The sequence below is a fragment of the Pimephales promelas genome, chromosome 6 (assembly GCF_988280905.1).
Source record: "Pimephales promelas chromosome 6, fPimPro1.hap1.1, whole genome shotgun sequence".
Taxonomy (NCBI): Eukaryota; Metazoa; Chordata; class Actinopteri; order Cypriniformes; family Leuciscidae; genus Pimephales; species Pimephales promelas.
In genome coordinates this window covers 1,848,348-1,875,916 of record NC_142774.1, presented here as the reverse complement: position 1 = coordinate 1,875,916, position 27,569 = coordinate 1,848,348, and the positions used below count along the sequence as shown (strand labels likewise).

Genomic DNA, 27,569 nt, shown 5'->3' with positions numbered 1-27,569 from the left:
TTAATTTGGACTTCTCTGTGCATGCTTTTTGAGGTGGTGACCATAGACCTCCATTATATGACTGACAGACATGAACGGTTTGACCTAAAAATATCAAAATTGAAAATACTGTGGAAACAAAGACACCTACATCTTGGATGCCCTTGAGGTAAGATAAAACATATCAAACATTAATTTCAAAGTGAACTATCCCTTTAACCCTCTGGGGTTGTTGGGCCCAAATGGACCGAAGAATTTAAATAAAAATTTTTTTAAATCACAGCTTCCTCGGATCGGTCTGAAATTTGGTGACTTTGTTGGTATTTGGTATTTGAACACCCCAAAAAATTGGGGACAGGATGTGAATAGTCTGAGTGGTTGTAAAAAAAAAAAAATAGTCACACTTGGGGTGTTCGGGTCCAAATGGACCCGCATGGAAAATGAATGGGAAATTGGCAAAAATGTGAAAATACTGAGTTTTTTTGTGCGTACAATCTACAAATCAGCAAAGCACACAACAGTGAAGGGGTGAATCTATAAAACATCAAGAGTGCAAATCCACACACACACAAACACACTTTTATACACAAACGCACCAAAAAATTCAGATTATACATGTGTTTTGCATTTTTAAAATGCTCAGTTTGTCCACCAGATGGCATCCATCTCATTTCAAAAATTGCTTTTATGAGGCCTAGGCTTGACTCTAAAATGAAATACAGCTTTAAAATAAATAAATATATATATATATATATTTTAAAAAATATATTTTTTCTATTATGTTCAATTGGGGGAAATTTTGTCATAATTATTGCATTAATACTAATTATAATTAATTTTTTTTTAATTTTCTCAAAATACCAAAAAAGAAAAGAAAAAATATTATAAAAAACGAGTTAAAAAAAAATCATGATTTTTTTTTTTTTTTGAATATGAATCCCGCCCTATGGGTCCATTTGGACCCGAACACCCCGAGTGTGACTCTGAAACGAACAACCCCAGAGGGAAGAGCGATTGATTTGACCCATAAATGTTTTGTTTGTGTCAATTAATGTATTCAGCTTGAGTGAGTTTTTAATAAAAACAGTGAATTTAGATTTACCACTTTTCTAGTCTAGGCCTAAAGACACTCCAATGCCAGGAAAGAGAACACATTATATTCAGTGCATGCAGTTTTATCAAGTCTGCAACTACTGTATGAGACATCACATATGAGCTCTTTAATGATGTCCTGTAGAGCTGGATGTGGTTTAGAAATACAGAAAGGGGAAGGAAATGTTGATATTAGTTGCTGACGCACATTGTCCTCTCAGTACGGAAGAGAAGGACAGTAACGTTTGTCACTCAGAGTTTGTTCTTTTATTTGAGCGAAACGCTCGTCAGATGTCATGATGTTGGACGTCCTGCTGCTCTTTTCCAGCATCTGTACAGGTGAGTTTCAGACTCTCAGCTCTTTTACACACAGTTTGACATCTTGATCATCAGACTCATATGGAGGAGATTTGAGAGTTATTATTCGTCTCTTTCTCACACATAACAGCTCTATATGATGATGTGTGTGTTTTCAGCTGTTGGTGGCTGAGCTCCACGGACAATTTCTGGATACAGAGGAGAGAGAGTTGACATCAGATGCTCAAATGAATCTGGATATGAAACATATTCAAAGTATTTTTGTAAAGGGGAGTGTTCATTGTTAAATAAAAACATCATGGTTGAATCAGGATCTCCAGCTGAAGACGAGAGATTCTCTCTGACTGACGACACGACGGCCAGAGTTTTCACCGTCACCATCACTGATCTGAGAACAGGGGATGCAGGCAAATACTGGTGTGCTGTGGAGAGGAGTATTATTACTGATGTCTATTCAGAGATTATGTTGCAGGTTAAATATGGTGAGTGATTAAATATGTCAATAGCAGAAATGAACTGCATGGAAACAAGCTGAGAGAGAGATCAAGTCATTAATCTTCTACAAACCCAAATCCAGAAAAGATGGATCATTTAGTAAAAAGCAAAACATGTATTGGTTATGGTTAGGGTTATGCAAAAAATTTATTGAGAGATATAGAGGGAGAGATCGAGTCATCAAGAACTTTGAGTTGTTTGACAATCCTCTCGTGATGTTTGTTGATTATCCATGACACATCTATGATCACGATCCCTTCACCAGTTACCAGTTCTCCTGTGTAGAAATATAGATGATCAGCAGCTTCATATTATTCATATTCATATTCTTTTTTTCCACCTTCAGACAAGATCACTGAGGTCTCAACAATCAGCTCATTTTCAGTCTCAAGTGAGTAAGTGCCAGATGTGGGCCAGATCTGGGCCGAAACAATGTTGCTATGGGATATTATTCATATTCATATTCTTTTTTTTTTTCCACCTTCAGACAAGACAGGTTTAAAGATCACTGAGGTCTCAACTATCAGCTCATTTTCAGTCTCAAGTGAGTAAGAACTGAATCCATCCAGCAGCGACACATCATCAGATCTCTTCATCTCTTCATCATTTCATCTCTTCAGTCTTTAATACGCTTTATCTCTGGTTATTTCCTCACCGGACACAGGTGAACATCTCTCCACATCCCAGCATTCGTCTCTACCCTCACCGCAACAGCAGGTCAAAGGTCTGACAGACGTTGACATGGCAACATGACTTTCAATAAGCCTCATATACGTCTATTTTCATGCTTTATTCTTTGATTAAGTCACCAATTTTTATCTTGATCCTCTCTGATATTGTGAGTCTTCTGGCTGTTTCTCTCTTGTGTTTTCCAGGTTCATTTGTGATTATCGTCACTGCGGAGGCTTTAGTTTTACTCCTGATAGCAGTTCCACTGATTATAGTGGCTGTGAGAAAGAGAAAGAAGAATAAAGGTAATATTTCACACTAAATATTTGGTTGTGTGTGTGATTACACGTGTGAGAACTGAGTTAAAGGGTTTATGATTATGAGTTATAAGATAACTGAAGAAGTGAGTATCTATGTTGATCTATTGCTCAGGTCTGCTGTCGTCCAGCACTGTTGTGTTTATTCCAGTGATTTATGATCAGGTGAGTCAGCAGAAACTGATGATTATTAATTGAACTCGAGGTTTACAGTAGTAATTGTGTTGGCAGATCCATTGAAACACAATCAGATTTAATGTCTTGCTCAACACTGTGATGATCCTGAAACAGGACTGTGTGTTTTTACTGATCTTCAGGCATTGAATCTCTTGTGTGTGAACGATCATATTCACGTGTAAACACTATAAATAGATTGAGTTATTTTCTCCATTAACGTAATATCTGTTGTTTGTGTGATTATAGATCAAAGACACTGGACTCTTCTGTAATCCAGAGGACAGAGACACACAAACAACTGTATTTTACAGCGGCGTTTCATAACGTCCTCCTTCATAAACACAGATGAGTTCATTACACCAAACCTCAGACTGGACACACACTTGGAGATTTTAAACTCGGTTTGCACCGCAACCGATCGGGGGTCACGGCCGATTCAATGCTTGTCGCAAACGACTTTTTTTCTATTGTGTGGAGTCATTAATATTATTTCACTTCTCCTGATCACATCGGTCTCCCACAGTTTTGAAATATATAATAGTTACAATATAATATACCAAATTGTCTTCATCCTCGTCATTTTTCAACGCGGTTTTCAAAGCACTATTGTATCACACACTGTAATGATGCTTATATGAAGAGTTCAGATGCAAAAGCCTCTAAGTGCCATTTGAAATTTTCTTCTAAAATGATCATTTTTATCAAGCTTGTATATTTAAGTTCAGTAATTTCACTTAAATGGCAATGAAGATTACCTATTAATCATCACCTCACCTTGATTATGAGTTTCAGTTCAGCTGTGTTAGTCATGATCTCGATAGTAATGTCAGCTGTGTCTTGTTTCTTTGATTAAGTCCATGTGTATTTAATCCCTACGTTCTCAGTCTATGTCGCTTCTCGTTGACGTTCGTTGTAATGTGTTTTTTTTTCCCTGATTCCTGAGTGTTTTATTAAAGTCTTCCTTCTAGAATTATTCCTCGTTATGAGATTTTTTTCTAAGTACCGTTTTATGTAACAGAGCTATGTTGTGTCTGTAGTAGTTATTAATGTGAATATCGTTTCCTTGGTTTCATCTGTTCACTCCTGCTGGTTGATGTTGGAACTGCACCGTTCAAAAGTTGCTGAATATCCTGATAAATCGTTAAAAGAAACATATAAATGGCTCAGATTAGTTTGGGCCCAAAGTTTGGGCTTCATCATCATAATGTAGGAGGCCTTTAGCTTCTTCGGCTCACACTTGCCAAACAGGAAGTGAAACTACAGCAACAGGAAGAGCTTTGAGGCTTCAGAAACACACACACTACATTTCCCACAATGCAACTCTTCTGCCAGAGCTCGATGTACGATCAATTAAAAAAAATCCCACAATGTACGATCATTTCAGAATTTTGTGGCACTTCAAATGATGGTTGTTGTAATCGTGGGGTTTCTATACACATAGATCTAGCTGTGGATTATACTATTCCGTCACGATCGTGTCGTCCATCTCATCTCACGACGTTACTTGTCTTCTCGGCCAATCATAATAGAGAATGATTGTCTCTCATGAGCACAAGTTAACGTTTCTTTACTGTATACAAAGTTGTAGCTATTTCATAAACATGTCATCTCTGGATGTTTTGCAAGAAAAAACTAAAAAAGTGACCGTTTAGGTCAGTTTTGTTGCCAAGCGGAGGGCGATAGCAATTACCGTTATGTTACAGCACAATTTTTTTTACATAGATGGATGGATGGATGGATGGATAGAAGTTCATGTAGCCTTGCCGTTTCCAGGTTCACTTCCTCTTCTTTATCTTCCAGCACATCCTGTTCAGCGACTGAAGAGTGTTATGCAACCGGAGCGAGTCAAGGCTTTATCGTTTCATCTGGACGCCCACATGCTCTCAGTTATTTATTTATTCTGAATGCATGAATCGTGACACACTCCTCTCCACTTCATTACACTGGTGAGTTGGCATCTGTCACTGCAGCGATTCACCAAATCACAGGACTGTACTCGTGTACAAAATATTTTATTTAAAACGTGTACAGATATTAGACAGCATCACATGCATTCACCAAACCAGCCAAGCAACATCAGGCTTTATTATTTCACACAGATGTTTCGTTTAATAGGCGAGCGAGCCGTAAAAGTGGCCTAAAGATTGACGTCATCAACATTATCATTCACAGCATTGTTTGCAGTCCACTCATTAAATATGGCATCTACTTTAAGGCAACAGAGGATCCTTTCGATTATGGGTTGATATTGAACACATTTTTACAACATTAAATAAATTTCAGCTAACATTAAAGAAGCTAAAGTTCAGATGTTTCATTGTCCCTCCCTCATTCATGAAGTAAAATAAAAGTATAGTTATGGCTATTTTTAAATACATTCATGTGCATTTTACCCTCTGGTGCTGTTCTGTCATTTACGACCGAATCATTTTTACATTTCTCTTTTTTAGGATTTTTTTTTTTTCATAGGAATGGTACGAAACTTGCAAAATATTATTCGAACAGATTAAATGGTCCTGAAAAAAATTGGTCCACTTCAGAAATGAGCACATTGGATATGAATGAGAGGCGAGTTTTCTCTAGTGGAAGCGTTCGGTACTGCGGCCAAACACACTCTCACTGAACGCTCATCTACTGAGATATCAGCCTCAAACCTGTTTAGATCATGCCTTTGATTTCTTCACAGTTTTAGAATAAAACAAACGTAACAAAATAGCATTTTTTCCCCACATTTTTCATAACAATAAAGTCAAATTCTGTACCTTTTGTAAGTTTAGGCTACTTTTTAAAAACTTTTTACTTCAGCAAGAATCTGCCGAGTGTCGTCTTTGAAAAGAGATCAAACTTAAATTTTCAGGTCTATGTTCAAAAAGTGAATAGATTATAAATACTGCGTAAATATAAGTTAGTACCACAAAATCCTCTAAAAATACTAAATATTAAATAATAAAAAATAATTTAATTGAAACAAAAATAATAAACGGTCATATTTCACCAACACGTGAAGAGCACCAGAGGGATTTACTAGGCCAAGATTGAAATATAATATAATATAATATAATATAATATAATATAATATAATATAATATAATAGTAAACAGTGTTGTGATTCATCCATATGCACCCAAAAAATATTCCCCCACTTGTCTGGAAACGTTGAGTATTGTCAGTGCTGTTAGTTTTTACAGTTCTGTGTCTCAGTTTCACTGAATCGGACACCTGTCCAGCGCTCGGCCCTGTTTTCCGTTGGCTTTAGGCCCGAGCACCAGCCGGAGGTCAGTGCCGAAGCTCGGCCTGCGCGCGAGCGGATATACGGCTCCACACGGGGCGTCGCTCGCCGCCCGCAGCGCCTGGTATGAGCGGATGGACACCTTGCGGTGCTGCGAGGGTCCGGTCTCCAGCGGGAGTCCCCCGCGCCGCGCCAGCGCCTCGAACACCTGCTCCAGATTCAGCGCGTCCTTCGCCGACGTCTCCACCAGAGCGCAGCCGGTCCCGAGGCGGCGCAGCACTTCCGTCCGCGACACCGCGCGCCGCTCCGACGCCAGGTCCAGCTTGTTAGCGCAGACCACCGTCGGCACACACACCTTCTGCTTGTGTAGCGCCGCTTTAGCCGCTTGTATCTCGGCGTGAAGAGCACACACCTCCTCGAACGAGCTGCGGTCGTCCAGACTGAACACCAGCAGGAACACATCGCCTGAAACACCCGAGAGAGAGAGAGAGATGCCGTCAGACACTCGGAGCATTCAGGGAAATCACGGATATCGGCTAACGTATCGGTATCGGCCCATATATATGTTCATTTTTTGACCAAAGGTTAAAAAACTAAATCAACAAGATATAAAAATGTACAAAAACAATATAATAAAACAATGTGAATTCCACTTTTAACACACTGTAATTTGTTCACGAAGAACGTGCTGTTGTTATCAGCCGATATCTTTATGTATTATTTCCATGCGCACTGTTCATCATGAGGGTTGATTGGAAACACTTTAGAAAGAAACAAACACAAGTCTGACATATCGGCTACATGGCATATCATGAGAGCATTATAATTTTGTGTTTGGGATTTTAATGGTCAGACTTTTGTTTTTGTAATCCGGCTCTCAAAATTTATATCAAAATTTTAAATTATCGGCCAATATATCGGTTATCGGCTTTCGGATATAAAGAATTATTATCAGTATCAGCCAAAATTTTAATATTAGTGCATCAAGTGCAACTTGTAACTAAAACTGCAGACAGAAAGTTTAGACACTCCTGCTGGAATTCGTAAATACCGCCATCAATTCATATAAACGGGTTTATGATAATATGAATATTTTATGATTTATGTTACATGCTCAAAATTAATGAACTCAACTTTGCTCTATGATCAATCAGTTTAGTTTCAGAGATTGATTGTTCAGTCTGAGATTGAACCTTTTGAGGGATGCTGATGCTTTAAAAAACTGCATCCAATAAATTAAAATATAATATTCGGAACACAAAAAAGATTCCAAATAGAACCAAAAAAGATTTAGCGCGTCTCTTCATCTCCTCAACAACTTCAAAACAGCCATTTAGTGCAACACGGTCTCATGAAAATGCGTAGCTCGAATTGTATTTATCGCGCAGTTTATACGCAAAAATAAAGAGTTTTTACATACGCACTGTAAACCCCAGTGCTTTGCGTGCGTATAATATGCGTGTACAAACTTTTTTTTGCGTATAAATTGCACGATAAATACTATTCGAGCAATAGACGCGCACTTTCATGAGATCCTGCTGGCATTTACAGCTCAAGAGTGTGTTAGTAGCTTTCCGCACCGGTGAGGATGGAGAGTCTCCTCTTGGCGGGGAACGAGCGTTCCCCGGACGCGTCCAGGATGTCTATCTGGTAGGTCTCGCCTCGGATGTGGTAGAGTTTGCGGTGGAAATCTTCAGCGGTGGGCTCGTATCGCTCCTCGAAGCCGTCGCGCAGGAACCGGCGCAGGATCGAGGTCTTCCCGACGCGCGGCGCGCCGAGCACCACAACGCGCCTGCAGTTCTGCGGCTTGGCGGAGCCGTGCGCCTGGTTCGCGAGCGGCTGGAGACGCGCTTGCCCGTGCAACACCAGCGCGGCCAGTTGGTCCAGAGGAGACTTCCTGCAGTCGACTTTCCCCAGACTGGACGCGCGCACCACCCGCGCTTTCTTCTCCTGCTGCTTCAGGTGAGTCGTGGCCAGTTTCAGGATGCCCATTCCCGCTTTGGAGAGCGTGCTGACTTTGAACCCGGTCGCGCAGAGTCTCTGCGTCGCGTTTTTGTACGCGAGGAGGACGCTGGGCGAGCTGGTACCGGGCAGAGCGCGAGACTGGTGCTGCTGGATCACCGCGTTCACACTTTGGTGCAGGTCCATGACGGGACTCATTGAGGCCCGGTGAAATTGTTGTAGTGTGTGTGTTTGATATATCCACGAGCTCTGCGTAAAGTGCCGTACCTCTGTGCGATCTGACAGCGCGCGACTTATATACACACGCCGCGTCATCCGTGTGATTGACAGGTGCGCAGCGCGTGTACCCGAAAGGAACAAAACGTTTTGCGGAACAGTGCACGATGATGAAGGCGAATCTTATGAGCGCTGCTTATAGCTGCGATAAAGTGTGTTTAAAGAGAGTTAGGACAGAACAAATTACCATCAATAAAGAAAACTGAAGAAAAAAAGAAAGAAAGAACCTACATTCCTATTTTAAGGGAATGGAGAATGAACGTAGTTCAAATTTGACAGGGATGGTAAAAAGAGAAATCTTTCAAAACAACAATAATCATCAATAAAGAAAATAGGGAAAAAAGTTTAAATAATTACATTTATTTCAAGGGAAAATGTTGAAGAATTAATGTATTTTATTAAAATAGCCTATACATTTATTATTCATGTATTCAATATTTATTTAGGATATTCTGACCCGATATTTGCACAGGATGTCTCATCCGGGATGTCTCCCTATTTTTATTAATTTGAGAAAATATTGTTTCTAAACATGAATTTTTGGGTAACAAATTAAATCGTTTTCTAGGAGTTTTTAAATTAAACCAGAACCAAACGTGACTTTTTAAAATAAAGGCTAACATATAGGCCTAATAATAGGCTAAACACCTAATTCAGACAGGAGGGTCTGAAGGGTTTTAAAGTGTCCTTGTCACATGACTCAAAATGGCTGTGTTGAATGGATAAGCTCATCATAGGCTATTTTAATAGGACTTTTTGAAATATCAGAAATAAGTTATAACTAAACTTAAAGCATTTAATATAAATCATAGCGCCATTTAAAAAATAAATAAATTGTAATTTAATAGCTTATTTCTTCCAAACAAATATTCGCGTCGCCATTGATCTATAAGCAAATCGATACATTTGGAAAACACGCCATTTATTTCCCCTAATTTGAATCTACAGCAGAGAAATGCGGTAAATATGATTTTAAGACGTACCTCAGCTCACCTGTGTCAGTTTTTCGCGATGACTGGATCCTGCTCGGCGTGCGCGCGCAACCCGTTGCTACGACAACGCACACGCGCGTGGAAGTGTCTGTAAACAGAGACAGCAGGAAGTCTTCAACTTCATCTTCAACTTTCTGGGTTTTACTGATGAAATAGTTCCTGAGTTTCTAAGACGATCTTCACCAACATATATATTTTTCTAAAGTGTGTTTGTTTGTAGATGGTTCATTGGCTTCATGGCGAGTGTCGGGAAATCAACCAGCAAGATCAATAAAAGAGAAACGAGGCCTCGTACTCCATCAGGTATTAACCATATCAATATTATTAACTTCTTGACATGTGTAACGTTAATCATTCTACATGATCAAATCGAGACTCATGATTCAGTTTATTTAGTGATTACCCCTTGAGTCAGGTGATCACGTCACGTGAGCAGATGAGAGACATGTTTGATCATTTCTAAGTTACATTTCTACACAAGCTGTGTGTATAGAAGCTGTGACGGAGAGATTGGAGTGTGTTTGAATGTAAGTATGACTGGTCACTCTCACTTTCAGAGAGAGAGAGAGAGAGAGAGAGAGAATGATGATGATGATGATGATGATGATGGGTCCACCTGTGAAACTGCAGGATGTTCTGACACCTCACAGAGACTGGGGTTTACCATGGCAACGGTGACTCGTCTCTAAACACTGAGGTTGTGCAGGCTTATATAACGACAGGTCAACTCTACATGACTGAGTGTGTGTGTGTGTGTGTGTGTGTAGAGGAGAGTACACTGGGTCAGCTGGAGTCGGTGTAGAGTGTACAGTGACTCAGTGTTGTCTCTCCTCTGAGTGGGCTCTCTGTCTCTCTCTCTCTCTCTCTCTCTCTCTCTCTCTCTCTTCAATTTTATATTAAACATTTTCTTTTTTATATTTCAAACTTCTTAGTTTTTTTTTAACACATTTCTGTAATTTATAATAAAACAATTGTTATATTGTGCTAATATTCATTTTATATACTACATTTTTCAAATAATTCAAATCATTATATTATAATATAATCATATGACATATCTCAATACTTTGTTATATTTTACAAATGTAAATGTTATTTGACTATAGAGGGTATGCGCGTGACGTCACCGTCGGCCTGCAGTTCCTCACAGTGAGTGGCAAAAAGACTGAGCGGCTGTATATGTGTTCAGCGTGAATGCCGGGAAAAACAAACACAACACATATACAGAGGGAAAAAGCTTTGCGATTGACTGTACAACTAGATTTGACAAAAAATCGGAGGTATATTTTTACAGATTGCTATAAAAAGAGGAGCAAATGGATCGCTGCAATTCACAGAAACAACTGGACTTTGCAGTTATCATTTTGTGTCAATATGCTAAATTTAGCTGTAAAACCACCCATATATTTTGTAACAACTCATCAATTAAATATTTATCATTGCATATTCTGCATTATTGGATGTTTTTTAATAAACACTGACCAAAAAAAAAAACTCTAAAGTTTTAGGGCCTGCTATACATATGATGATATATATAGGCTATATACAGCGATGTGAATAAGTTTGGACACCCATGCTAAAGTTGCCTAAAAAGAGGAATAAAAAATCATCTTTTGGATATTGATCTTAATGCCTTAATTAGAAAAATGAGGAAAACTCCAACCTTTAACGACACCAATTTTCTTTGTGAATGAATAATGTATCATAAATAAATAAATGTTTTTTCCTTTAAATAATATGCATCCTGATAAAGTTCCCTTGAATATTATTCTATTTATATTATATTTTTTTCTAATATAATTCAACACAATGGAATTTTTTTTATTGCACTAATGTTATTTTTATATCCTAATGTTTTCATTTTAAATAAAAAAATGGAATATAAGTGCTATTTTATATAAACCCTATATATATATATATATATATATATATATAACATTTTTCCATGTCTTCAAATTACATTTCATTATTTTTTCGCCATTTCTGTAGTATTATATAACAAATTGTTACATTGTGCTAATGTTATTTTTAATATCCTACTTTCTTTTTTCTAAGTTTTTTTTCCATTAAAATACAAAAATGGTCTTATTTAATTAATTCATGAATGTGTGTGTGTGTCTCCAGACTGAAGCTCCTGACGGTTACAGACGTTCTATAAGCCAGTGTGTGTTTATGACGGCTATAAACGTATAAGCCGCTCGTTTGCAGCCAGTGTGTGTGTGTGGATGTGCCTGCAAGGTGTTTCCACAGCCAGTGTGTGTGTATGCGCCTCCGAGGTGTTTCCACACCTGGTGTGTGTGTGTGTGTGAAGCTGCTGTTGTAGCTGATGGATTATCAGATATCATAATTTCCCCTCGTCTGTCTGACACTCACACCAGCGCGTGTGTTTCCCTTCTTTTGTTGATCAGTGTTTTGTCTTCTGTGTACGATAAGAGACGTCTGTCTCTTAATGACGCATTGTCATGATCGTGTAGCTGCGGGTGTTTAGGGTTTGTGCTGGATTGATCAGACGTGTCTACCGGTAATGATGTGCGGAATATGATGAATATTTGATGAGGAAATTCATACTATTTACACTACAGTTTAAACGATCATTGAATAAATGTGCTCTTCTGAACCTTCCAAAAGCATCTCAGTTTCCACAAACATATGAATCAACATTAATAATAATCATAAATGTTTCCTGAGCATCAGATCCTCATATTAGAGTGATTATTAGAGGATCATGTGACACTGAAGTGGAAATTCTGTATATTATTCACATAGGACACAGTTATTTTAAATTATAACAATATTACACTATTTTTTGATGAAATTAATACAGTCTTGGTGAGTCTCTTATTTAAAAAGAAAAACCCTTTTCTCTGTTGCTCTGTACACTATTTATGTCTTATCAATGGGCGAATGTCAGACAACTTGAAATGAATGACATTAACTGTGTGTGTTTGTGGTCATCAGCTGTGCTTCTGTCCTCTCGTGTGTGTGTGTGTGTGTGTGTGTCAGACAAGAAGCTCCTGAGAAGCTGCGAGGAGATCTCCTCCTCCTCATCATCATCATCATGTGTGTGTGAGGAAGACCACAGCTTGGCTCTGAACGGACACGACATCCAGAGTCTGGCCATCACAACACAAGACCTGGAGCGGGTGCGTTTACACACACACATCACATTTCTGGAGGATCATGTGACTCAGCTTTATCACAGGAATAAATTACACTTTAAAATATGTTATAGATTGAAATAATATTTCACAATTTTTTCATTTTATTAAAAAAATTCAATATTTAAGTGCGATTTTATATAAACCCTATATATATATATAACATTTTTCCATGTTTTCAAATTACATTTCATTATTTTTACGCCATTTCTGTAGTATTATATAACAAATTGTTACATTGTGCTAATGTTATTTTAATATCCTACTTTCTTTAAGTTTTTTTTTTTTCATTAAAATACAAAAATGGTCTTATTTAATTAATTCATTAATGTGTGTGTGTGTGTGTGTGTGAAGCTCCTGACGGTTATAGACGTTCTATAAGCCAGTGTGTGACACATGTGACACAGCTTTATCACAGGAATAAATTACACTTTAAAATATATTATAGATTGAAATAATATTTCACAATATTACAGTTTCATGTATTTTGAATCAAATAAATGCAGCCTTGGTGAGCAGAAGAGTTAACCTGATGTGTGTGTGTGTGTGTGTGTGTGTGCAGCTGCGAGTCCCTAAACCCCCGACTGATTCCCAGAAGCCCAAACCCATGATCCGCGTGTACGTGCGGAAGACACGCCCCCCGGACGAGGTCGGCAGAAAGGTCCGAGTTACCGTAGCGAGGCCCCTCCCACAAGACGACCAGACCCCGCCTCCCTCATTTGAATATGCAGGTGTGTGGGCGTGGCTTTGAACAGGAAGGTCAGTGTGATCGGTGTGTTTGACTCTCTCTCTGCGCCGGAAGGTCCCGGGGGGCCGCGGTTTGACGCGCAGGGGATGGTGCTGCCGCACAGCATTCTGGGAAGCCTGGAGGATTTCAGGACAGAGATGCAGCTGCGAGGCGAGGCGGAGGTGAGAGTCGCGGAAACTGCACGTTTATGCTGTTTTCAGTACGTTGAATGAAATCCAATACTTGTTTCGGGGTGCTGACTCCAGCACGACACTTTTGCTCTCAAAATATGGTTCATTTCATTGCATTTTTGCTTTCCACAAGCGTTTGTATGGTATCTTATTGACCAATGACACTGCCACAAGCTGAATTGTTTCTGCTAAATTGCAGATGTTGTGAAAAAGCTTATTTTGTTCATTGTGAACTTGTTCTTTGAGTTTTTAAACAAACTCCTTTACATTTTGAATAGTTATTTTTTGTCATTAAAACCTATTTTTGCATATTTGACTGCTTTTATGTATGTTGATGAGTTAATCAATGCTGATGCATGTAAATAATTTGAAAGATCTTCATTCTTATTTTGCGGAATGGTTTTATTGATATTTTTGAACTCGTCGTCATCATCATCATCATCAAGATGCAGAACATTTATCCATAAATGTTGTTATCTTCAGCTTGTAGAGCGCATCCCAGTCGCACAGGAACTCCTCCCTCTAGTGGTGGCGACTGAGAGTGACGGCGATGATGTAGCCGAAACGGGGCGGAGCCACCAGAGCCACGCCCTCCAGCACTGGCACCATCACATGACCGAGAGACGCAGACAGCAGGACTTCATTTCACGTGAGTCCGTCTGTCGTGTTTCTCGGTGCATGTATCTGTGTACTAAAGATATTAATGAAATACTCCTGAAATTAGCATTAAATCGCCTTAATTTATTACATTCACATTTCGTTCTGCTTTCGAAAGAAATTCGAATTTTAGTCGTTATTTAACAAAAAAAAATTTGGTTATAAAGTTCATTTTAAATTCTCATATCATAAATTCTGTGCTGAATTTAAATGTTTTGCACTAGGGGTGTCGCAATATCGCAAAACACAAAATGCAACAATTTGACAATGTGTATTGTGTTTAGTTCACCCAGAATAAAGATTTAGTGTCAGTACTACTACTAATGTTGATTATATTGCATAATAATGCAATGTGGGATATCTGTGTGTCCTGATAATGCCAGATGTCTGATATTACCAGTAAAAAGTGTTTTCAATATATCTAGTCAGAGTGAAAGCATATTGGTCTAAAATGATTCAGTATTTTCTGCTTGAGAATCATGAATATTGTTATTCTGGTGTCTCTATTGGCCCGTGCTTTGGGTTATCAGTGCCAACTCCAAGACTATTCACTTACACCCACGTAGCATTGCAGTAATATCTCATCGTGATGTGTGTCGTATCATGACATGAGGGTCTCGCTACACCCCTCGTCCCTCTAACTCTTGTGTCATATCTGAGCTGTTGAACTGCTTTCTCTGACTGTGGATCTTTATATAAGTGTGGGGTCGTCTCTGGAGGAGCGATGAGTCAGAAGCGATGAGACACACACTCTCCCTCCACAGCCACCCGGTTAGATCCTGTATCTGTGTGTGTTATGATGATATACACTGTGTGTGTTTCAGGACTCCTGCAGAAGCCAGCGGCGTCTCTGCTGATGACCCGCTCCGGCAGATTCAGACGCATGCAGGAACACAGGGATCTGATACACAGAGGACATGTGAGGATCCACTCTTATACTGTCTTCACACACACACACTGAAACACACACTGGACAAAACCCTTTAGATTTAAATGTTGAGTGCAGTTTGCTCTGGTAATGAAGTTTTGAGATCTGGTCATTTTATTCTAGGCTTAATTATATACGTAGCGTTCAACAGTTTGTGATCGGCTCTCTTCGACTCGCCAATTTGATCAAAAATAAAATAATATTGTAAAATATTTGCACAATTTAATGTAACTATTACAAATGATGAATTTTCAGCATCAAAGCGAAGAGAAGATGCTGATCTGTTTGCAGCAAAAGTGGTTTATTTCCAAAAATATGTCATTTTTATTTAGACAGTGCTTGATTCAGTTCAATAACTGTGATGTCACACATAAAGGCTAATATATCACTCATTAATAACAGCTAGATAATGCTAGTAGTGATCATAGCCAGTAAGTTTGGATGGAGTCACAGTGTTTGATGGGCTGTCCTGCGTTCAGTGTGTGCTAATGTGTTCCCGGTGTGTGTGTGTGTGTGTGTGTTCAGGATCGGCGCGTGGGCCGTGAGTTCTGGAGTCTCCCGCAGCGTTACGGAGACGAGATGAGCGGGATCACAGCCACTCTCACACAGAGCGAGAGAGGAAACCCTCCAGACGTCACACGCATCGGACACACACTCGCCACGCGCCTCGAGTCAGGTGAGCGTCCAACAAACGTCTGAGTAATGTGGGCGGGTCAGTGAGTAATGTGGGCGGGTCAGTGAGTAATGTGGGCGGGCCAGTGAGTAATGTGGGCGGGTCAGTGACTAATGTGGGCGGGTCAGTGAGTAATGTGGGTGGGCCAGTGAGTAATGGTAATGTGGGCGGGCCAGTGAGTAATGTGGGCGGGTCAGTGAGTAATGTGGGCGGGTCAGTGAGTGATGTGGGCGGGCCAGTGAGTAATGTGGGCGGGTCAGTGAGTAATGTGGGCGGGCCAGTGAGTAATGTGGGCGGGTCAGTGAGTAATGTGGGCGGGCCAGTGAGTAATGTGGGCGGGCCAGTGAGTAATGTGGGCGGGCCAGTGAGTAATGTGGGCGGGTCAGTGAGTAATGTGGGCAGGCCAAATTTGTGGGCGGGTCAGTGAGTAATGTGGGTGGGTCAGTGAGTAATGTGGGTGGGCCAAATTTGTGGGCGGGCCAGTGAGTAATGTGGGCGGGCCAGTGACTAATGTGGGCGGGCCAGTGACTAATGTGGGCGGGTCAGTGAGTAATGTGGGTGGGCCAGTGACTAATATGGGCGGGCCAGTGAGTAATGTGGGCAGGCCAGTGAGTAATGTGGGCGGGCCAATGAGTAATGTGGGCGGGCCAGTGACTAATGTGGGCGGGCCAGTGAGTAATGTGGGCGGGCCAGTGAGTAATGTGGGTGGGCCAGTGAGTAATGTGGGCGGGCCAGTGAGTAATGTGGGCGGGCCAGTGACTAATGTGGGCGGGCCAGTGAGTAATGTGGGCGGGCCAATGAGTAATGTGGGCGGGTCAGTGAGGAATGTGGGCGGGTCAGTGAGTAATGTGGGCGGGTCAGTGAGTAATGTGGGCGGGTCAGTGAGTAATGTGGACGGGTCAGTGAGTAATGTGGGCGGGCCAGTGAGTAATGTGGGCGGGTCAGTGAGTAATGTGGGCGGGCCAGTGACTAATGTGGACGGGTCAGTGACTAATGTGGACGGGTCAGTGAGTAATGTGGGCGGGTCAGTGAGTAATGTGGGTGTAATGTGGGCGGGCCAGTGAGTAATGTGGGCGGGCCAGTGAGTAATGTGGGCGGGCCAGTGAGTAATGTGGACGGGTCAGTGAGTAATGTGGGCGGGCCAGTGACTAATGTGGACGGGTCAGTGAGTAATGTGGGCGGGTCAGTGAGTAATGTGGGTGTAATGTGGGCGGGCCAGTGAGTAATATGGGCGGGTCAGTGAGTAATGTGGGCAGGTCGGTGAGTAATGTGGGCGGGTCAGTGAGTAATGTGGGCGGGCCAGTGACTAATGTGGGCGGGCCAGTGAGTAATGTGGGCGGGCCAGTGAGTAATGTGGACGGGCCAGTGACTAATGTGGACGGGTCAGTGACTAATGTGGACGGGTCAGTGAGTAATGTGGGCGGGTCAGTGAGTAATGTGGGTGTAATGTGGGCGGGCCAGTGAGTAATGTGGGCGGGCCAGTGACTAATGTGGACGGGTCAGTGACTAATGTGGACGGGTCAGTGAGTAATGTGGGCGGGTCAGTGAGTAATGTGGGTGTAATGTGGGCGGGCCAGTGAGTAATGTGGGCGGGCCAGTGAGTAATGTGGGCGGGCCAGTGAGTAATGTGGACGGGTCAGTGAGTAATGTGGGCGGGCCAGTGACTAATGTGGACGGGTCAGTGAGTAATGTGGGCGGGTCAGTGAGTAATGTGGGTGTAATGTGGGCGGGCCAGTGAGTAATATGGGCGGGTCAGTGAGTAATGTGGGCAGGTCGGTGAGTAATGTGGGCGGGTCAGTGAGTAATGTGGGCGGGCCAGTGACTAATGTGGGCGGGCCAGTGAGTAATGTGGGCGGGCCAGTGAGTAATGTGGACGGGTCAGTGACTAATGTGGACGGGTCAGTGAGTAATGTGGGCGGGTCAGTGAGTAATGTGGGTGTAATGTGGGCGGGCCAGTGAGTAATATGGGCGGGTCAGTGACTAATGTGGACGGGTCAGTGAGTAATGTGGGCGGGCCAGTGAGTAATGTGGGCGGGTCAGTGAGTAATGTGGGCAGGCCAAATTTGTGGGCGGGTCAGTGAGTAATGTGGGTGGGTCAGTGAGTAATGTGGGTGGGCCAAATTTGTGGGCGGGCCAGTGAGTAATGTGGGCGGGCCAGTGACTAATGTGGGCGGGCCAGTGACTAATGTGGGCGGGTCAGTGAGTAATGTGGGTGGGCCAGTGACTAATATGGGCGGGCCAGTGAGTAATGTGGGCGGGCCAATGAGTAATGTGGGCGGGCCAGTGACTAATGTGGGCGGGCCAGTGAGTAATGTGGGCGGGCCAGTGAGTAATGTGGGTGGGCCAGTGAGTAATGTGGGCGGGTCAGTGAGGAATGTGGGCGGGTCAGTGAGTAATGTGGGCGGGTCAGTGAGTAATGTGGGCGGGTCAGTGAGTAATGTGGACGGGTCAGTGAGTAATGTGGGCGGGCCAGTGAGTAATGTGGGCGGGCCAGTGAGTAATGTGGGCGGGTCAGTGAGTAATGTGGGCGGGTCAGTGAGTAATGTGGGCGGGTCAGTGAGTAATGTGGGCGGGCCAGTGAGTAATGTGGGCGGGTCAGTGAGTAATGTGGGCGGGCCAGTGACTAATGTGGACGGGTCAGTGACTAATGTGGACGGGTCAGTGAGTAATGTGGGCGGGTCAGTGAGTAATGTGGGTGTAATGTGGGCGGGCCAGTGAGTAATGTGGGTGTAATGTGGGCGGGCCAGTGAGTAATGTGGGCGGGCCAGTGAGTAATGTGGACGGGTCAGTGAGTAATGTGGGCGGGCCAGTGACTAATGTGGACGGGTCAGTGAGTAATGTGGGCGGGTCAGTGAGTAATGTGGGTGTAATGTGGGCGGGCCAGTGAGTAATATGGGCGGGTCAGTGAGTAATGTGGGCAGGTCGGTGAGTAATGTGGGCGGGTCAGTGAGTAATGTGGGCGGGCCAGTGACTAATGTGGGCGGGCCAGTGAGTAATGTGGGCGGGCCAGTGAGTAATGTGGACGGGTCAGTGAGTAATGTGGGTGTAATGTGGGCGGGCCAGTGAGTAATATGGGCGGGTCAGTGACTAATGTGGACGGGTCAGTGACTAATGTGGACGGGTCAGTGAGTAATGTGGGTGTAATGTGGGCGGGCCAGTGAGTAATATGGGCGGGTCAGTGACTAATGTGGACGGGTCAGTGAGTAATGTGGACGGGTCAGTGAGTAATGTGGACGGGTCAGTGACTAATGTGGACGGGTCAGTGACTAATGTGGACGGGTCAGTGAGTAATGTGGGTGTAATGTGGGCGGGCCAGTGAGTAATATGGGCGGGTCAGTGACTAATGTGGACGGGTCAGTGAGTAATGTGGACGGGTCAGTGAGTAATGTGGACGGGTCAGTGAGTAATGTGGACGGGTCAGTGACTAATGTGGACGGGTCAGTGAGTAATGTGGGTGTAATGTGGGCGGGCCAGTGAGTAATATGGGCGGGTCAGTGACTAATGTGGACGGGTCAGTGAGTAATGTGGGCGGGCCAGTGAGTAATGTGGGCGGGCCAGTGAGTAATGTGGGCGGGTCAGTGAGTAATTTGGGCAACGCCCCTGCTTAGATGTCTCGAGACCTTGTGTTTCCCCCATCTCATGTCACTGTGTGAATCAACCCTTAACTCTCTTTAGCCGCTTTTACTTCACCGGAGTGGTTTGACACTTGGTGACTTTAGTGGCATGGCTAAGTGAAAGGCTTATACAGTCACACTCTTCGTTTGTCTTCTTAATATTCGGTCTAAAGGTTCTAATTCTTCCATATTTAACAAGTTCGATTTGTCTGACTATTTCAAATATCAGGCTTAATTAAATTTCACATTTAAAAAGATCTTCAAAATGACATTCCAGCACTTCCACCGCATGTTTTCGTTGTGCGACTCCACAAGCTCGACACACGTGCCCGAATCAGGCTTCCGTCCTCGAGATCTCATCGACGTTACATAACTATAACAGCAGACGTGTGTGTGGACTGAACATCAGTTTAATCACAGAAGAATGCCTGTACTTCACACATGTTGAATCCTGGGTGGTTATAGGCTGTTACATGACTGATGTGAGATACGCGCTGTAATGAAGAACAAGGTCTTTTGCAGATTGATTCAGTCAAAGGAGAGGAAATCGCTTTGTCTGCCTTTTCATCAATACACAATCACCACATACACAACACACAGATTACAGGAGAGCCAGTGTAATTCCCTCTGGATGTGTTTGTGTGGTGTTTATATGTAATGGTGTGTGTGTTTATAGGTAATGTGGTGTGTGACGCGCTCAACAGCGGCTGGGATCAGAGTTCGTACCTTCAGCAACGACTTCATCAACTCAAGGACACACAGGGAGACTTCAGTCCTGTAAGACACACACACACACACACACACACATCATCATTTACATGAGTAACGTTCTCATCCTGCTATCTCTAAGCGAGTGTGTGTTGTCCAGGATCAGTTGTTCTAGACGGATCATCACCCTGTTCTCGCTCTCAGAGGCTCTTAATGACACGGGACTGCAAAGCCTTCTGGGAATCATTTCTCCAATACATGCAACGTTTTCAAATGATGCATTTAAAAGCATGCTTTTGAACAAGAGCAGTGTGTGTGTGTGTGTGTGTGTGATAATGACTGCAGGAGATGCTCGGATCTGCTCTCCAGGGCTGATGGGAACACATGTGCTGAATACTAATACACATCACACAGTACCAACAGCATCAGATCTGGTGTGTGTGTGTGTGTGTGTGTGTGTGTTGTTCTGGTCGGACTCTCTGTTCTTTCCGTGGTCTCAATCGCAGCTCATCATCAGATCTGGTTTCTAAAATAAAGCTCTGGGACGATCATGATGTTCCTCTGCAGTGTGTGTGTGCTGAACGTCCTGAGTTCACATCCACGTCTCTGATCTGTGTGTGTGTGTGTGTGTGTTGAACGTCCTGAACTCAACATCTGCTCCTCAGACCAGAGTTATTCTCCATCTCACACACACCCTGAGAAGTGTTCCAGTTCACATTCATGTCTCTGATCTGTGTGTGTGTGTGTGTGTGTGTGTGTGTGTCCTCTCAGGAGGTCGAGGGTCTAGAGGTCATCGGCTCTGCGGCTCGTTCTCCTCCGCCGGACGAGAGAGAGGAAGAGGAGGATGAAGAAGAAGAGCAGAAGGAAAACCAGTACGGCTCTGTGACCTCACTCTCCTCCTCTTGAAGTGGATGACGCTCATGTTCTCTCTCTCTCTCTCTCTCTCAGAGACCCTCTGGCGCTGTTTGATGACATCATCAGCGATGTTGATCTGCGTCCCGCTCTGAGGGTCAGTGGAGATCTGGCGCTCTGGACTCGCATCACTTCCTGTCAGCAGGTGAAGAGCAGATCTTATATCACGTATGAGTCAATGTGGATCACCAGAACTGTAGATATGATCACGATACATCAGCTCATGAAAGTAAATGCAGATACTTTGGGAGTTTAAACATATGTGGATTTGGAATGTTGGAATGTTGGAATGTTGCTCGGCAACCATAGAGAATGTAATCCTTGAACTTAACTGATACATTTATTTATTTATTTTTTTAATAGTGTGTGTGTGTGTGTTTGTGTGTGTGTGTTCAGGGGCAGAAGGGCATCTCTGCCCGGCTGATGTTCGAGACGGTCACGGGACAGAGTGTGAGCGCTGATCTGGAGTTAAAGAATGAAGGAAGCACCGTGATTTACTACAGCTGGGAGAGACTGACACACACACACACTCGCACTCAACACTTCTACTTTAACAGCACTACAGGTATACACACACTCTCTCTCTCTCTCACACACACATACACACACTTACTGATGTGTTTGACTCTCTCTGTCAGCGGTGATCTTACCCGGCAGCACTAAACGCATCAGCTTCATCTTCAAGAGTGTGTGTGCGGGGATCATGACTGAGGTGTGGCGTCTGAACACACACCCGGTGCTGATGGGCGGAGCTTCAGTGCTGGTCACTCTGAGGGGCGTGGCCTTAGATCAGGATAAGAACGCACAGCAGAGAGCGGCACTCCAGGTGTGTGTGTGTGTGTGTGTACAGATGGTGTGTGTGTATAGATATATCAGGGGTGTAATGGTACATCATGTATTTCCTTCAGAACAGGAAGTACAGGAGGGTTAGGCTAATGCTTTGGATGTTTAAATATCGTTTGAGTGCATATTACCTGGATATTGGATGTTTATTAGTACTTCTAAAGCACATATTAGGCTAAATCTGCTTGATTATATTCGACATCCCATATATATATATATATATATATAATTATAAGATATATTGTTGAACTGACCCTGTGTGAGCAGCAGGAGCTGGAGAGGAAAGCGTGTGTGTCGTTGTGTCAACGGATCCTCATGGATCTCATCAGAGGAGTTCGTTCTCCAGAGCGTCCCATATCTCCTGATGATCTCTACATCACAGAGGAGCAGCTGTTCCTCACACACAACCCTGGTGTACGTCATCACCGTAATACACACACACACACACACACACACAACTCTGATGATCTCTACATCACAGAGGAGCAGCTGTTCCTCACACACAACCCTGGTGTACGTCATCACCGTAATACACACACACACACACACACAACTCTGATGATCTCTACATCACAGACGAGCAGCTGTTCCTCACACACATTCCTGGTGTACGTCATCACCGTAAAACACACACACACACAACCCTGGTGTACGTCATCACCGTAACACACACACACACACACACACACAACTCTGATGATCTCTACATCACAGACGAGCAGCTGTTCCTCACACACAACCCTGGTGTACGTCATCACCGTAAAACACACACACACACAACCCTGGTGTACGTCATCACCGTAACACACACACACACACACACACACACACACACACACACACACACAACTCTGATGATCTCTACATCACAGACGAGCAGCTGTTCCTCACACACAACCCTGGTGTACGTCATCACCGTAAAACACACACACACACACACAACCCTGGTGTACGTCATCACCGTAACACACACACACACACACACAACTCTGATGATCTCTACATTACAGACGAGCAGCTGTTCCTCACACACAACCCTGGTGTACGTCATCACCGTAACACACACACACACACATACACAACTATGATATATCTACATCACAGACGAGAAGCTGTTCCTCACACACAACCCTGGTGTACGTCATCACCGTAACACACACACACACACACACACACATACACAACTATGATGATCTCTACATCACAGACGAGAAGCTGTTCCTCACACACAACCCTGGTGTACGTCATCACCGTAACACACACAACCCTGGTGTCCTCACACACAACCATGGTGAACGGCATCACCGTAACACACACACATACACAACTATGATGATCTCTACATCACAGACGAGAAGCTGTTCCTCACACACAACCCTGGTGTACGTCATCACCATAACACACACAACCCTGGTGTCCTCACACACAACCATGGTGAACGGCATCACCGTAACACACAAACACACACACACACACACACACACACTTAGCCCTGGTGCATGTCATCACCGTAACACACACACAGAGCCCTGATGTACGTCATCACAGAAACACACACACACACTCACACACACAACCCTGGTGTACGTCATCACAGTAACACACACACTCACACACACAGCCCTAGTGTACGTCATCACAGGCCTGGTGTACGTTATCACAGCAACACACACACACAACCCTGGTATACGTCATCACCGTAACACGCACACACCGTTCTGTTATAAGGACAGGCCTGATATAATAGAACTTATCTATCTATATATATATTATATAGAAGATCATTACATGTAATACCCATAATGCTGTTCCATTGAGTGATATTTGCCTTGCATAACCTTTCATATAAAAGGACATCCTCGTAACAGTCAGTTCCTGTGCAGCAGTCTTACACTCGGTGATTGTGCAAACTCTCATTATTTATTTCCATTTATAAGCATTAAAAACGAGGCTGGAATGATTAGGTCGCATCTACACACACACACACTTCAGCTTAACACTCATTTTCCAGACCTCTCGTTGTTCGCCCAAGCTTGTAAACAAACACACCCACACACACATAGAGAATAGCGGTGATGATAATTATCCCCATTCAGCGTGTAATTGCTTGAGTTGTGTGCTGTAGTCAGGAGCATGACTGAGGGTCCCGGTGCGGCTCAGTGTGTGTGTGTGTGTGTCAGGTCCCTCGTGTTCCCGCTGAAGAACAGCCCCATTGAACCCGGGAACGCACAGATCATCCTCACATTATACAGTTAGCCGACACATGTTGTTCCTCTTAGCAGAGCTGATAGTTACAGTTTTAGTGACTTTCTGTGAGTGTGTGTGTGTTGTTCTTCCACAGGTGCAGTACCTGCGTGGGCCTGTGGAGGCGCTGCGGGGGTTATGGGCGCAGGTCAGCAGGTCAGCACACACACCTGTGTGGGATCTGTCGTTACACACACTCAGACAGGTGCTTATCAACACACTCTCCTCGTCTGCTTGAGGATGAACTTTTTAGGACCATTAAGAAAAAAAATTGTTATATATTAAATATATATATTATATTATTATTTTATATATATATATTATATATAAAAAATTGTTATATATATATATATATATATATATATATATATAATACGTATATATATCCTCATTGTCTAAAGTTAGTTAATGGTCACAAATAAATTATAATAAATTATTTAAATGATGTCTCTCTCTTTTATTAGAACATGTTTAATTTTTATCTTCAATTTTTGTTATTTAATTTGTATTTTATGGTTTAATTATCACCTCATGACCCTCAGTTTGGGAAACCCTGCTTTAATAATTAATTAGTAATAATCCTAAGCAATTGTAATTGTTAAAATATGACAAATTACAGAACAAATTGGAACTGAATTTTACTTAAAGCCTATTTTTATGATCTTCTTTGTGACATTTACATGATCAAGCACATTTATCTGGCAAATTCACGTTTTCACAATTCACATAAACAGAAAATATCTCGTAACTTAATTGTATAACACAGTGGCACGGACACCTTAAAATAAAGTGTCACCATGTTTTATTCACCCATCATAAACACAGTGTGTCTATATATATATTAGTATTGAATAACACAACGCTCTGTGTAAGTGTGAAGTTCATCCTTTACTCTTCTCAGTCCAAACTCATGTCTTTCTTCTGTGGGACACAATCTTCCACACTTCCAACACAATGACCGGTCAAAGTGACCGTAAAGCTCACATCAGACGAGCATGCAGCCTAGTAAACGCCTCAGTGTGTGTGTGTGTGTGTCTGTCCTATAGGCTGTGCTGTCCGTCCCTGAGACACACAGTGAGATCAGAGAGACGTGTCTGAGCCAGTTTAACTCTCTGATGCTGGAGCTGCAGCGGCCACACACACACACACCAGCGGTGACATCACACATCGTCAGGTCATACACACAGATGATTCATTTCTAATCCATTACAGTAAGTATTACAGTGACCATTGTGTGTGTGTGCAGTCTGCAGTTGTGGAGGGAACTGCTGGACGGTTTGGTCACAGAGTCTGTGAGATTGAGACACAAACTGGGGCTTCCAGAGAACAACACCTGGAGTGACACGACACACAACCTCCACACCTGTGAGTACACACACACACACACACATGAATGAAAGGTTGAGGATGATCTAACATTTAACATGATCCGCAGCGGAGCAGAAGGAAGAGGAGGACAGGACAGGAGGCAGGCTGGGAAGAGCGAGAGCAGAGGTGTGTGTGTGTGTGTGTGTGTGTGTGTGTGTGTGTGTGATGAGTGCTGCTCACCAGCAGAGGACAGCAGATGCCATCACACCTATAGCACTCAGTCTCCAGAAGTTCAGAGCTATTAAAATGTACAAGCTAATTTATACTTTTAACTTAAAATGATCATGTAATGTCATCTCAACTTAAATATTTTAGTAGTAGAAACTTGCTAGCTAATTCAGTGAATGTTAACTTGCTAACTGGAAACGCAATACTTTTGATAGCCTGCGGGAGTATAAACACTCATACTGACGTTCTACACTCTGATACGCCGTGTGTCCACCAAAGCGTTCTTCCTCGCGCCTGCCGTATGTTTTCAGTTGTTTTCAATGGGAGCGCCGCGTTTTTATAACGCCATGAGCGTAACGAGACGCTGAGCGTTTTTTTTTTTCACGCTAAGGCCGTGTGTCCACCAAAGCGTTTTTAGCCAGCTGAAAACGCTAGACCGTTTTTTTTCCGTTGAGACGTTTCGTTGCTATGATACAGAATATCCGCAGCAGTTTGAATGTTGTGACAGTTGGTCGGTGTGGTATTAGTCCCGCCCCTCCTCCACTGTGATTGGACGGCTGGGTAAAAAGTGACAGTGATGAGCGCCGCGTTTTATCCAAAGTTGAACATTTTTCAACTCCCGGCGACCAGTAAAAACGTCGGGCGCGAATCAGCGTGAAAAAAACGCTCAGCGCCTCGTTACGCTCATGGCGTTTAAAAAACGCGGCACTCCCATTGAAAACAATTGAAAACATACGCCAGGCACGTGGAAAAACGCTTTGGTGGACGCACGGCCTTACTGGTCGCCGAGAGTTGAAACATTTTCAACTTTGGGTAAAACGCAGCGCTCATCACTGTCTCTTTTTACCCAGCCGTCCAATCACAGTGGAGGAGGGGCGGGGCTAATACCACACCGACCAACTGTCACAACATTCTTTATGTACAACGACATCAACCGGCAGAGCTAACCGAACAACATGGAGGAAAAATTAATTTGTAGTATGAAACAAATTATCTGCGAAATCAGTTACAAGTAAACCGTGCCGCCGATATTCTGTATCCTAGCAACGAAACGTCTCAGCGGAAAAAACGCTCTCAAGCGCCACAGCTAGGCTAAACGCTTTGGTGGAAACACGGATTTACACATATGTGCTTTTAAAACCGTGTGTGTGTGTGTGTGTGTGTGTGTGTGTGTGTGTGTGTGTGTGTGTGTGTGTGTGTGTTCAGGAACGCGGGAGCTTGAAGAAACCCGAGCCAGAAGAGAGGAAGACGGACTCCAGCTTTACTACTGACCGTCCTGAACACACACACACACCGCAGGACAGATACAGACGGCTGCTGCACACACAGGCAAGACACACACACACACACCTTTGTGATGTTTCAGCACACATTCACACATGCAGTCAAAAGCTGATGATATGTGTGTGTGTTTCAGGTGTGTGTGCTGATGGAGAGGATGGTGGACTCTCTGTGTGATTTACTCCACGACTCTGAGACGCCACATTAACACACCTGTAGCTCTCGGGTGTCTGAAGTGTCAGATCTGGATTATATGTGTCCGCACATGTGCTTTTACTGTCCACAAGGAGTTGGAAACTGATTTCCGGAAACACTTGAAACGGTTGTTTGACGGTGAGAGGATTCAGTAATATCATATGAAGGGTTGAGCTCGGAGTGGCTGAAGCTGAATCTGGTTATTGTCACCAATCTCCGGTGGATGCTGTAACGCCACCTTGAGGGCCTTTGTTTATGACCGTCTGATGTATGCTATATTCTAATCAAATAAACATGTTTGCAAGCAATATTTGAATTGCACATATTTCAGTGTTTATAATATATGCATAAAAATAACAAAAATGTAAATCTTTGTGATACAGTACCAGACCAAAC

General features: G+C 43.0%; 3 protein-coding genes across 5 annotated transcripts in view; 2 read left to right on the top strand and 1 right to left on the bottom strand.

Annotated features, from left to right (window-relative positions):
- The window catches only part of mycbpap (mycbp associated protein), a 34,310-nt gene extending 6,829 nt beyond the window's left edge, over positions 1 to 27,481 (top strand). The window contains exons 2-21 of one of the 3 annotated variants that reach the window (XM_089132688.1): positions 4,848 to 4,993; positions 9,712 to 9,809; positions 12,510 to 12,649; positions 13,227 to 13,395; positions 13,467 to 13,573; positions 14,066 to 14,231; positions 15,064 to 15,158; positions 15,693 to 15,843; positions 20,131 to 20,231; positions 20,934 to 21,034; positions 21,111 to 21,219; positions 21,471 to 21,639; positions 21,713 to 21,900; positions 22,185 to 22,331; positions 24,259 to 24,366; positions 25,208 to 25,335; positions 25,408 to 25,526; positions 25,597 to 25,655; positions 26,904 to 27,026; positions 27,115 to 27,481. In XM_089132688.1, the coding sequence (XP_088988814.1) occupies positions 4,956 to 4,993; positions 9,712 to 9,809; positions 12,510 to 12,649; positions 13,227 to 13,395; positions 13,467 to 13,573; positions 14,066 to 14,231; positions 15,064 to 15,158; positions 15,693 to 15,843; positions 20,131 to 20,231; positions 20,934 to 21,034; positions 21,111 to 21,219; positions 21,471 to 21,639; positions 21,713 to 21,900; positions 22,185 to 22,331; positions 24,259 to 24,366; positions 25,208 to 25,335; positions 25,408 to 25,526; positions 25,597 to 25,655; positions 26,904 to 27,026; positions 27,115 to 27,186 (2,388 nt within the window). In that variant the 5' untranslated portion in view covers positions 4,848 to 4,955 and the 3' untranslated portion in view covers positions 27,187 to 27,481. Of the gene's footprint in view, positions 1 to 4,847; positions 4,994 to 8,159; positions 8,239 to 9,711; positions 9,810 to 9,950; positions 10,034 to 12,509; positions 12,650 to 13,226; positions 13,396 to 13,466; positions 13,574 to 14,065; positions 14,232 to 15,063; positions 15,159 to 15,692; positions 15,844 to 20,130; positions 20,232 to 20,933; positions 21,035 to 21,110; positions 21,220 to 21,470; positions 21,640 to 21,712; positions 21,901 to 22,184; positions 22,332 to 24,258; positions 24,367 to 25,207; positions 25,336 to 25,407; positions 25,527 to 25,596; positions 25,656 to 26,903; positions 27,027 to 27,114 lie in introns of those variants that run through there. The other 2 variants (XM_089132689.1, XM_089132690.1) reach the window with 2 other exon arrangements.
- LOC120460307 (protein CD300H) lies at positions 1,123 to 4,020 on the top strand. The gene is given in 8 exon segments (XM_089132781.1): positions 1,123 to 1,410; positions 1,548 to 1,871; positions 2,231 to 2,275; positions 2,372 to 2,428; positions 2,549 to 2,608; positions 2,760 to 2,858; positions 2,986 to 3,035; positions 3,294 to 4,020. Coding segments are annotated over 8 exon segments (756 nt in total). The 5' UTR covers positions 1,123 to 1,367; the 3' UTR covers positions 3,372 to 4,020.
- rasd2b (RASD family member 2b) lies at positions 5,044 to 8,605 on the bottom strand. Its single transcript, XM_039647669.2, has 2 exons — positions 7,857 to 8,605; positions 5,044 to 6,741 (listed from the first exon to the last, which is right to left on the bottom strand). Exons 1-2 carry the CDS (start codon positions 8,551 to 8,553, stop codon positions 6,251 to 6,253), a joined length of 1,188 nt encoding a protein of 395 aa, XP_039503603.2. The 5' UTR covers positions 8,554 to 8,605; the 3' UTR covers positions 5,044 to 6,250.
- Positions 27,482 to 27,569: the final 88 nt, after the last annotated feature.

Coding starts and splice junctions, on each gene's coding strand:
- rasd2b (XM_039647669.2), bottom strand. CDS start 8,553: ATGACGCGGCGTGTGTATATAAGTCGCGCGCTGTCAGATCGCACAGAG. Junction 6,742..7,856: donor GAGACTCTCCATCCTCACCG/GTGCGGAAAGCT, acceptor CGGGTGTTTCAG/GCGATGTGTTCCTGCTGGTG.